The 12815-nt window shown below is 40.6% G+C and overlaps 1 protein-coding gene across 1 annotated transcript in view; it reads left to right on the plus strand.

Annotated features, from left to right (window-relative positions):
- Nucleotides 1-12815, plus strand: part of ADGRV1 (adhesion G protein-coupled receptor V1) — a 466251-nt gene that overhangs the window by 219033 nt on the left and 234403 nt on the right. The window contains exons 77-79 of the mRNA XM_019532360.1: nucleotides 1193-1435; nucleotides 9889-10296; nucleotides 12376-12560. Coding sequence (XP_019387905.1) covers nucleotides 1193-1435; nucleotides 9889-10296; nucleotides 12376-12560 — 836 coding nt within the window. The remainder of the gene's footprint in view (nucleotides 1-1192; nucleotides 1436-9888; nucleotides 10297-12375; nucleotides 12561-12815) is intronic.

Here is a 12815-nt window from a genome sequence, read left to right on the forward strand (position 1 = left end):
GGGAGGGAGGGAGGGATGCCCTCCTCCTCAGATTTCTCAAGTGTATAGTGTAAGTGTAATAGTGCTAACAGCAGAGGGACACTGGCTACCATTGTCCCCCTGCTCTACCAGTGGCAGGTTAGGGTGCTTGTGCATTATGGCTGTGTGGCTGGGTTGCCTTTGTCATTTTAGTAATAGATTAGAAGAAGGATTTAATTGGGATGGTTTAGATTCGGGTGGGCAAAACGGCCAATCCGGCCAGCAGCCGGACTGTGTTTCCCAGCAGCCCCCTGCCTGCATGGCTTTCCCGCACAGATGTGGCTGAGAAACTGGCCCCAGCCATTCGCAGGGGCGGTTGGGGAATGGAGTCCACTGCCGACCGTATCCTGCCCACGGGCCGGTCTTTGCCTGTCGCTGGTTTAGACAGAGATGGTCCTGCCTCAGGCAAGAGGTTGGACTAGATGACCACTGGTGATCCCTTCTAAGTGTACTTGTCTCTGATTCTATGAATTTGTGCGTGGCAGGGCCTAGTTATTTACAGTTCAACGTCAGCTTAACTGCCTGAGATGGCTAACTATTAGATCCTGTTTTCCTGGTGAAATAAACCCCCCAAAATTCCCAAAACTAGATTTAAAAAATAAATCTACTGAGATAAAATAAGCTCTATAATCTTCAGTGCTTGTATTTTTCCTGATTCTAAAAAGGAGTTTTTGACCCTTGTTAAGGATCTTAATGCATGCACATTTTCCAGGGGCAGTAGGAAGTAGCTTATACTTTTATACATGTTTTTGCTAGTGTAAAAAGGGAATTGGAGGACAAAATCTACACAAGATCTATACTTTGTACATGGAATTAATTTGAAAATTTGGCCCCAAAGGCTCACTTTTATGGCTTGGCATGCACTGATTGTTATACGTTTAAGGTATAAGAAGATGATAAGGTTTCTTTACAATTTATGAAATATTTATCTTCCTTTCACCATTATTCCTTTTAGGATAGTACTTCATCCTCTTTTGATGTGAATGACGAATCACTCTGATAACTGTTAACACAAGGAATTTACTGTGGAAACAGAATAATAATTTTCTAACCCCCTCCCCCCCCCAAAAACAAAAACCAAACAAACAAAATAAAAGGAATATATTCTTTAGCACATGCTTCTCTTAGTATTGCTGGACATAACACTGATATGGAAATATTTATTTATTTACAGGTACCTGAATTTGAAACTTATTTTTTTGTTGAGCTGTATGAAGTAAGCTCAGGAGCAGCATTGAACAACAGTGCCAGATTTGCTTACATAACTGTCCCAGAAAGTGATTCTCCTCGTGGCCTGATATATTTTGCTGTGGGGTCTCGTCTGGCTGTAGCTCATAAAAAAACCACTTTAGTCAGTTTGCAGGTGGTCAGAGATTCTAGCACAGCACTCACCATCTCAGTGAGCTACAGGACACAGGTAAGACTAGTGAATTATTTTACGTGCTATATCTTCATTATTCTCTAAAGCAGGATTTTTCAACCTGTGGGTCATGACCCGAATGTTGGTTGCAAGAATATATGAAAGAGTTGTGAACAAGCTTTAAAAATGGATTAACAAACTTTAAAAATGGATTCTCCTTTGAAGTAGAAAAACATGGGAAATCATAGGCAGCTTGAGGCCCCCCGTGCCGCATACACCCCGCCCCCCCAGGAATTGGGGTCAGGATTGAGGTGCACAGGCAGGGTCAGGGGACTGTTTTCTATTTAAACTATTTACTGGGTTGGGACTGTCCATCAATGTTTACAAATGGGTCCTGGTCCAAAAAAGGTTGAGAACCACTGTTCTAAAGCATATGCTAGTGTACTTAGCATTAGATTACTTTTTTGAGGAGATGTTCAAGTTATTCACTTACTATAACGGTCATTACTTCCATTCTAGTCTAGCATCTTTTCCATTACAAAAATGATTTCATTTTGATCACATCATCAAAGTGATTATGTGCAAGGGGTCTTCAGTGACCTCAAGGAGTAATCCTGAAGCATTAGCTGATTTACTAGATTAGGTTTTTGCTGAAACTCTCCCTTTAAGAAACCCTCAGCCTTCTCCCTTTAAAATCAGGGTTCCATCACATCAGCATTTATACTTAACCAACTGCATTGCCTTATTTCCTACCTCTAATTATGCCCAAAGAATATTTAGGAAAAAAATACTTTCGTCAGTATCTTGGGGACTGTCAAAGCCTTGAAATATTGACTTAAAAATACCCTTTTTATTTAGAGTTGGAAAAGAGAAGGGTATAAGATATTTAGGTTAGCACTTGAGCTTCAGGTATGCAGTGATCATTGAGGAATTCTGCTACTGAAGCATTATGTTTTGGCAAATGAACATTCATTTCTGTATTTCAGAAATAGAGTTCTGGAAGGGGCCTCAGGCTACCAAATCCAATCCCCTGCATTTTCAGGCAACAGTTCATCCAACTCACTATAGCCACAACCACATTATAAAAACTAAATCAGCACTCCATAGATAAAAAAAACCAAAACAGACTGGGGGATAAAAGCACCACCATTGCCTTGCTTGACACATGTTCGTAGGATCTTAGGAAAAGGATTGTGGCTGACACAATACAAGAATACTCCTTTGCTATTTCCAGTCCTTGCCAGTCTGATCCAAGGAAAAACATCTTTTCAAACCCACATCTGGTAATCTCCTTGACTGTTGAGCAGAAGAGCCAAGACACTTATTCTAGGTACCTGGCCGGTTTCAAAATAGTAGCAGAAGCAGCAGTGTACCTCAGTCCCTTAAGCTGTGGCCAAGTTGCAGTGATTTAGAGGAAGGTGAGGAGAAGAAAAAAATCAGAGCTGATAAAGTATTAATGCAGAAAAATTCTTCCTAGCAACTGCATGTGACCAGCAGAACCCCTGAAATATAGTATTATCAGATACCTTCCACACAAAGATAATGTTACCTCTCAACCCCTTACAAGTAGATTGCAAATACTTGAGTCTATGTATCTTATGAACTAATTACTTATCTGAGAAGCCCTCATCTTATCATTCTATCCTATCATTTCCTGAATTGCATCTTAATACAAAGTTGTGTGTTCTATTCTTTAGTAGTGCATGTGCATTGTTTAACTAGTCGTGATGTATCTCCATATTTCCATGAATTTGTTATCCAGTAGCTGGTTCCCATGTTCTAGCCAGGTTGTATGGTGGCAAGTTTTCAGATTTTTGCTAGGAAAAATATAGTAGTCCCACTGTCAGGAATCTGGTAAATGTAGAAGGAATGGCTATAGGCATTTTCAACATGTACAGAGTATCACAAAGTTTAGGTCAATAAGGCTGAGTACAGATGGTCAAAAAGCCCAAGGTTAAATCAGTTCAGTTGTTGAAGGTTAGTTTAAACTGCAGAGTTTAAACTGAGAAACAACTGGACAGACACTCACTTTTGATTCAGAAAATGCAGCTACATACATGAATTGGCTCAGGTCAGAAGCTGGGGGGCACTAGAGTATGACATGTAGCTAGCACAGGCTATTTGTTCACTTCCTCTTTATGCTGCCCCCGAGGTCTCTGGGATTTGCAGCAGGTCTCTGCAGGGTTGCTCATCACTTCCCCTTCTTGCCTCCTGGTGCCTCTGGGATTTGTATTCCACAGTCACAGCCAGCACTAAGTTTTTAGCAGGGCAGGGTAGCTCTACACTTGTGGAAAGGGAAGTTTAACCTCCCTCCATGGCCCCAGACCCCAGCAAGGGTTTGCTTGGGGGGCAGCCCCTGCCTCCCCCTCTCCTCCTCCCCCCACAACCCTTCTCTGCTGGAGCAGACAGCATAGCTGAGTCCAGGGCTGGAAAGCATGCTGGCATGCTGGGGGACTGTGTTTTAATATCTGCCAGGAAGGGGTCTTGGACAAAAGTTTCATAAACTGGTTTGACTCAAATCAGTTAAGTCTGAGTCAGTGAGGATCTAGTCAGGGAACTTCTGGAGGAACTGAATGTATTTAAATCAGCTGGTCCGGACAATCTCCACCCCAGAGTGCTGAGGGAATTAGCTGAGGTCATTGCGGGACCCCTGGCGCAGCTTTATAAGCACTCATGGCTCTCTGGTGTGGTGCCAGAGGACTAGAAGAGGGCCAACGTGGTTCCCATCTTCAAAAAGGGTAAGAAGGAAGACCTGGGAAACTATAGGGCAGTTAGTTTTACCTCGATCCTGGGTAAGCTTTTTGAGAGAATTATTCTGGCATGTGCCCAAGAGGGGCCAGCAGGGGATATTATGCTTAGGGGCAACCAACATGGGTTCATTAGAGGCAGGTCCTGTCAGACCAACCTGATGGCCTTCTATGACCAGGTCACCAAATCCTTAGACACAGGGGTAGCAGTGGACATAGTCTTTCTGGACTTTAGGAAGGCCTTCGACACTGTCTCTCATCCTGTTCTCATTAAGAAACTGAGGGACTGTGGTGTCAACATGTGCACAGTCAAGTGGGTCACTAACTGGCTGGAGGATTGCACCCAGAGAGTGGTGGTAGATGGATAATTTTCGACTTGGAAGGATGTGGACAGTGGGTTTCTGCAGGGCTCGGTCCTCGGGCCCGCACTGTTCAACATCTTCATCAGTAACTTGGAGGAGGGGGTAAAAAGCACCCTGTTCAAATTTGCTGATGACACTAAGATGTGGGGGGATGTGGGCATGCTAGAAGGAAGGAATAGGCTACAATTGGACCTAGACAGGTTACAAGGGTGGGCGGATGAGAATAGGATGGGTTTCAATGCTGACAAGTGCAAGGTGCTGCACCTGGGGAGGAAGAACCAGCAGCATACCTACAGGCTGGGGAACTCCCTTCTTGTCAGCGCAGAGGCAGAAAAGGATCTTGGAGTCATCATTGAAGCCAAGATGAACATGGGCTGGCAGTGTGGGGATGCAGTCAGGAAGGCCAACCGCACCTTGTCATGCATCCACAGATGCATTTCAAGTAGGTCCAAGGAGGCGATACTCCCCCTCTGTGCAGCACTGGTCAGGCCGCAGCTGGAGTACTGTATCCAGTTCTGGGCACCGCACTTCAAGAGGGATGTGGACAACATGGAGAGGGTCCAGAGGAGGGCCACTTGCATGATCAGAGGGCAGCAGGGCAGGCCCTACAAGGAAAGGCTACGGGACCTGAACCTGGTCAGCCTCCAGAAGAGAAGGCTGAGAGGGGATCTAGTGGCCTGTTACAAACTAGTCAGAGGGGACCAGCAGGCACTGGGGGAGTCCCTGTTTCCCCAAGCACTACCAGCAGTGACCAGGAATAATGGTCACAAGTTGGCAGAGGGTAAATTTCAGATTAGGCATCAGGAGGCACTACTTCACTGTCAGTGCGACTAGGATCTGGAACCAACTTCCAAGCAAAGTGGTGCTGGCTCCTACCTCGGGGGTCTTTAAGACAAGACTAGACAATCACATTGCTGGGGTCGTTTGATGCCAGTACTCTTTCCTGCCATGGCAGGGGGTCTGACTTGATGATCTGCTCAGGTCCCTGCTGACCCTACCAACTATGATACTACATTCAACCGGGTTTATCTTAAACCGGTTTCAGCCATGTGCACTGAACTTGTGTTCTGTTACAGGTTTAAACCTGATTACTTAAACCTGTTTATGTGCAGGGACAATGAAGAGTTTGGCCTCCTTTCCACAGTTTCTTTGAATTTCCTTTGCTCACTGTTGTTAATTTTTGTCCCCACTTATTTCTCTCATCCCTATTGGTTTTGGGAATCCAGCTGGAAAGGATAAAAATCAGGTTTGCTCATAATGAGCAAAGATGGTGATTTTGTTGAAAGACAAGTCTTTACTGATGAGCAATTACAAGGATTTTCAATAATCTGCTGAGAAAAATTAAAAATGTTACTGCTGCCCACTAAGTATATTCCTTTAGTCAGTGCAAATAGCATTCCGAATGAATCTACCATTTGACATTAAAAAGGATTTCTTTTCTACTGCAGAGACAGAGAAGATTTGCCTGAAGGAAGCTTTAAGTTGTTATTGATATATAATGCTGAAGCTGTTTTTATTGTAAATTTGAATAGTAACTCAGCATTTAGTTTCTGTGTATGCATGGCTCTGGATGTGTATGTATTTGGGGCAAAAAAGGAAAGCAGTGAAGAATGAAACAGTATTTCCATACACCAGGAAGACTGTAATACCTTAAGAGGAAATGAAGATATTTAGTGCACCTACAGAAATCCCACATGGTTTGTCTTCCATTTATATTGTGTCATGTTTGTCCTTCTAAAGGTATTGAAAGACTGGTTTTATGGTTACATCACTGGACTTGAACTGACAATCATGGCTTAGTTCCTGGTTCGAGCATGGACTTCTTGTGTAACACTGAGCAACCTCCTTGTGTCAGTTTGTGATCTGTAAAATATGATATTAAGTATTATTACCTCCTTTCAGGTACAGTACAAAGCTCCTTGGTGTAAAGTTGTCGGCGAGGAACTCAGACGCTGCTGGGTTGAACACATTAGAAAATAATTTATTTTTATTATTGTGACATCTGACAGGGCAGGAGTAGGGCTCCAGTCTAATACCGTCACTATTTGATGCTACAAAAATAAATCCAAGTTAAAAAAGAAAAAATCATATTTAGAGCTGGTTGAAACTTGGCATTTATGTTTAATGGGAATATTTTAAATACATTTTATGCTGAATTGCCATGGAAAACAAATATTTGGCAGTCTTCTTCAAAACAGGAGTTCTGAAAAATGTGCTTAACATTTTTGTTGAAATTACTTGAATTTCACTTTATATGAATTTTATTTAAAAATTTGTTTTAATTCTGTATTTTAACATTACTAAATGAATAGTAGTATATAACATTACATGTCCTAAAATAGCATTTATTGCTACATGCCATTGAATTTTGTAAAAATAATTATAATATTCATATAAGTGTGTGTGTATAATTATGTAAGCATCAATAGATCTGTTAACATTTAATAATAAGAGATATATGATTGATTTGGCCATATGGAAACTCATAGGCCTAGCCAGTAGCTTTTATTTAAGATATCTGATCATTAAACACTTTTTCCCCCCTAAAAAGAAATCAAAGAAAGGTTGCTCTGGACTTGCTGGATGCAGTAGTTTTGTGGAGTATTGTTTATTGGATTAAAATATACGTGAAGGAGAGCAGCTTGGGAGAGAAACAGAATAATGAAACGGAGACTGGTACAACCACTGCTGCATGGCCTATTGAGAAGTTCATACTAGGTTTTTGATTAAGGGTTGTGCCTGAAGAAACCGTAGGGATTTAGGGATGGAAATTCCTCCAGTGGTTTGATTCTTCCTCTGTTCAAGGAGGCAGAATTTTATACTTCTAAATAAATAAAATTGCATTAAAAATACTCACGTTTGTTAGCAATTTCTCCTCCTAGCTGTAATAACCTACAAAGCTCTGGTCAAGAGGAGATATCATAAAATACATTTCAAAACACATTCTTTCTTTTTTTTGGAAAGAAAATCGGCAATTATCTTGTTCTGTTTTCTGTGGCAAATGATGATAAAATCAGTCCAATTTCAGGGAGAAAAAAAAAAAGTTGTAGCTTTCCAGGCACAATTCAAGGTACTCTTTCAACCTTTAAGATCCTAGAGTTTGGAACCTATGCATCTGAAGGACCACCTCCCCCTTAAATCCCACTGTGATCTCTGAAGTCAGCTGAGAGCAGCCTTCTGAAAGTACCATCAATATGCCAAGTCTATGTAGAGAAAATGCTATGGGTTTTTCTCAGTAGTCAGTCCTAGGCTCTGGAACTCCCTTGCACTTGAGGGCTGAGTTTGGACATTTTTCAGGAGTGCTATAAATCCTTTGTTTGGGTAAATGGTTAACAAACGATGCTAGTCTGAGATACTGTTTAGGGGGTCTCTTTCATGTTGATATTTTAGTTCCTTTGTAAGTTGTTTTGTTTTCTTGTGCTCGGTACAGTGTGTCAAAAAGCCCAAGGCCGAATCAATTTAATCTTTTCAATTTAGTCTGAGAAGATTGAATTGCATGGATTGAACCACAAAGCAGGTGAACAGACATTCATTTTTGTTACCAGAAATGCTGCCACATGCCTGCAGTGGCCCAGGCCAGAAGCCAGAGAACACTAGAGTGTGTGTCCCTGTTTGGGCCAAGGCTAACCTATCCACGCTGCAGTGGTGGGGGGTGGTATGTGGGGGAGGTGGAAAGCATCCTAGGATGCTGGGGAACTGTAAGTTTAACTTAAATCTGGAGGGGATCTGGGACAGAAGTTCAATAAACTGATTTAACCTAAATTAGTTCAGTCTGATGCTACATCCATTCCGGCATATGTTAAACTAGGTTCGGCCATTTTGAAAGCAGTTTATGTGCACTGAACTTCTGTTTTGTTACAGATTTGAACTGGTTTTTGATCACATACACACATTTATGTGTAATTGCTGTCCCTAGCCTTGCTTTCCTCCTGTTTTATAAGTTTTATAGAACTATTTTTTAAAACAATTTTATGAGTTATTCCATTCTCTTATTATAAAGCGATCCTAGCCTTTGCTGGGAAGGGTGGTATATAGAATGAATGAACTAACTTAAGTAGCATTTTCATGCCTCATTGTTTTAATGAAGATTGAGTAACCAGCTCTATGCCTACTACTGCCTTCCTAACCATAAACAATGCTATCCCTGTGGAAATTCTGTAATGAAAAGACTGAGGACCTTGGGCAATATGGGGTGCTTCCTCTTCCCTCTCCCCAACCTCCAACATGCACTTTTTGTGCACCATAAAGAACTTTTTAACAAGGAGCAAGGAACCATGTGTAAGACTGGTAGATCCAAGGCAATACATATGCTGGGTGAGGTGGTGAGTGAGTCCAGGTTTTGCCTTGTCAACCCCATTTGCTTAAGCATGTTAATGGCCATAGCAGCTATTTCTGGCTTTCAGGTCAGGTCTACACAGCTTCTTGATGAATCTGATACTGGTAACAAAATATAAGCTTTGCTCATTCACTCTCACGCCATCCATGTCTGAATGTGACAATTTGGTTGAGCAGGTGTTTTAAGAAGGGTGCTGATGATATTTTTCCATGTTGCCTTCAGGCTTGTCAAAGACAGAGTGCTGGAGAGTAGTACTAGGGCCCATCATGTACGCTGCCCAGTTGATGGGCTTGTATTTTCAAGAAGGAGGAATATACATGTGGGGCTTATTGCTTAGTGTCAGTCCCAGGCCCAGCAAGGAACCTGTGTAATCACGGTCTCAAAATATCTGTATGTAAAATTTTCTTGCAAACTAGCTATTTCTTCACTTAACGTTCATATTCTTTGTTTGAATTCTAGTGGCTTCTCATACATTTTTTTAGAATTCATCTTATTTTGCATACCTGCAGGTTAATTTTTTTTTGTTTTTTACTTATTTACAATGACTGTCTCTGTCTTCAGTTGATGGCTCTCCTCCTTAAGCTACTAAATATGGTCAAGAGCTCTTGAAGTTGCGTGGAATTTCTGGTGTGTGGAGGATGTAGAATTAGTCTTGCTCTCTTTGACATATTGCTTAAGGTCCTGTAATACCTAAATCCATGAATCCCTCTGAGAGAGATCAGGGAGGGTTGGATCCAATATGCATAGCCTTCAACTTTTCACTTTTCTGTTTAATAGTTAAGTTTTACAGGAGAGAGAGAGAGAGAGAGAGAATTTAGCATCTTGTATAAGGAAGTTCCCAGTTTATTATAGTCCATGTTGCATTCTCTTGCCCCATGACCCTTCAATAAAGTGCATATGTAAGGCATATACTCCAGGTTATCACTGAATTTAAAAGTTTACTTTTATGTTTAGAAAAAAAAATGCTTTGTTCATTTAAAGTTCCTTTGTTTAGAGCTGTCCCTTAGTTTTGAGCTGTCTGCATTATCATAAAGTTACTCTGGAATTCTTTGTTTGGTTTTTAAGGAGCTGAAAAGACCTGAAACTTCATATCACACCTTCATATCTCCAGCCATTGCAGGACAGGATTTTATTAGATCTGAAGGCATATTGACATTTGAACCTGGACAGAGAAGTGCTGTGCTGGATATAACACTGACTCCAGAAACAGGATCCTTAAATCCATTTCCTAAATGTTTCCAGGCCATACTTTCTAATCCTACAGGAGGCGCCAGAGTAGATGATACATATGGTATTGCCAACATCACAATTGTTGCAGATTCAGAGTCCCTGTCAGTATGGGGGCTGTTGGACCAGCTGTACCAACCACTTGATGAGACCATTTTGGATAGGGTCCTCCAGAATGTAAATATCAAAGTAGCCACAGAAACAACAGAAGAGCAACTCACTGCTGTGATGCACATAATAGATAAGGTAAATATTTATATATCCCCTCTGAATTGACTACTGACTTCTATAAGGGTGTAATAACTTTTGGAGTTGTGAACAGATCAAAACGGTAATCAGCAGCTATGACCAGATGAGACAGAGTGCTACAATTCTAAAAATGTTGCTAATGAAAACCTGAGAGAGGATATCAGAGGCCTGTAAGACATATGCTTGTCTTTAAGCTAATGGTGGTTACTTGCCAAGAATTCAAAACCTATTTAAAAAGGTTAACAGTGTCATAAGAATTATCTTGTACTGAAAAAACCCACATTCTCTTTTGTGCTAAATTTCCGTCTAGTGCAATAGTGTAAGAGAGCGTATTATTCCTATTTGATTCATGCTGGTTCTAGACTGAGCACTAGTTGATTTGGCCTTTGCGGGCAGCTCTAACCTTCCCTAAGGAAGTGTACATAGTCATAATATACTGTGTCCTAGTCAAGTCTCCAATGCTCCCTTGACTTCTAAACTGTCTCTGGGAGAGGAATCAACATAAACTCTAACCTACAGCTATGCAGTTCTTCTTGCGGTGCTGGATTTTCTTAGTTGATCTGGTCTAGCTGCTTGCCTAGCTCCTTTACACTTTTCCAGGGGCATATGGGATCATTAAGCACCTGAATATTTCATCTCAAGTTCCCAAGTACTGCAAGGATTGATTAAAGGCAACAGTTCATTTCATGTAATGGTGATATTTTGAGACTAGAATGGAAAAGACAAATACTGAAGCAAGGTACGAGAGATGATTTTTTGGAAGAGTTGAAAATGCCACATAAGCTGCTAACAGACATTCATTTAAAGGTGCAATGGGATCTGATCCCTGTTCCCCACAGTCTGGCCTTCTGCCAGGCCACATGTACATAGCAGGACACATTACTTTAGGATCAGGGGTCAGATCCCAGCTGTGTCCTACTTGCAAGCTGAAAGCTGGGTGCCTGACAATCAAATGATTATCTCTAGACTTGAACCCACATTAGGGCTCCAGCTGACCTCTGCAGTCCCAGGAGTCAGCTGACAATCATCATCAGCTAGTAGGGACTATAGTCCTGGAGCCACCTGACTGTCAGCTGATAGGAACCACACCAGGGCCCCTTCAAACAAACCCTGGTGTCCAACCAGCTGATTGTCAGCTGTGAGGACTTCATTTGGGATGGTTGGAGACCCCATTGTGGTACCAACCTTGCCACACATTCAATTTAAGGCATGATGGAAACCAATCACAATAATATTACTCATTTTTTGTGCAGTATTTTTGTGGCTTATTTCCCCTTTTGTAGAGACGTTAATTGCCTGAAAATGTCATTGAGTTAACTATTTAAGAAACAATTAAACTAATCGCATCGGAAGTGTAACATCTGCCAGGGACACTTGTTCTTTAATAGTCAAATCACTGTAATAATGCACATTTTTATGACATCACTGTGACAGTAGCTGTCTCATAGCTTGATGTTAGTGATAGGAGAATGAAAAAAATGAAAACTTTAGAATTAAAATGAGAGGCAATTGAAAATTATACTAAATGTCATTGCAGTAAATACCCTGATAAGCAGCATGTGTTTCATATGTTATGCTGGCAAATACAAAATATGCTTGCAGCAAAATTCATTAAATAAAAAGAAAAATGTATTTCATAAACAAATGTGACTGAAAATAAAGCAACACGTGAGACATTTTCATAACTGCAAACGGGCTAAAATCACCAACTTTTTATTTAAATTGTGTTTCTAAAAGTGTAAACAAGAAGTAAATGCAATTTCCCTTAGTTTATATGTCAGTTATTACTTAGCTTGAGAAATAATTTTCAGTTTACACCCTGAGACTTACAAAGAGCTTTATGCAGGCCCGTAATTGAGATTTTTGTAGGACTGGGGCAAAAATTAAATATTAAAAAGTTTTACTAATAATAAACTTTGTCTTTCCAAGTTTTGATGACATTTCTCAGTATAAATATAATTAGGAATTAAGATAAGCATAATGTCAGTGTTGTCAGACATAATTCTCAATTTAAAAAATTAAAGCAATAATTGTTTCTGCTACCTTTTTCATTTTTTTTTTTCCCTCCCAACTTAGGTAGCAGCTGAAGGTGAAAAACAGATCCTCGTTGATAAAAACCGAAGTCTGTTCTATGAAATACTCTGTGCTCTTGCTAGCCCAAAGCGTAAGGACACAAGGGGATACAGTCTGCTAGCTGAACTTACTGAGAAGTTTGCCTTTTCCCTCTTGACCAGAATAAAATGTGGATCATCTGGAGAAAAGTAAATTGTTTTTAATTCACAGTATGAGGAAGGAGTGCTAGACAATGTACTGTTGAGATCTTAAGAAAACTGAATTAAAATATATTAGGAGTGTACATTCAGACTTGCCTAGTGATGATGACTTACCAGTTATATTACACAGTTCCTATAGAGATGTACGCCATTCTATGATAGTCTCATAGGCTAGGTACAGATACTTAAAAAAAATGAAGAAAGAATCGATATAAGTCTCACAGTTTTCTGTAAGTGGTGTAG

The sequence above is a fragment of the Crocodylus porosus genome, unplaced genomic scaffold (genome assembly GCF_001723895.1).
Source record: "Crocodylus porosus isolate Cpor-Errol unplaced genomic scaffold, CroPor_comp1, whole genome shotgun sequence".
NCBI lineage: Eukaryota > Metazoa > Chordata > Crocodylia > Crocodylidae > Crocodylus > Crocodylus porosus.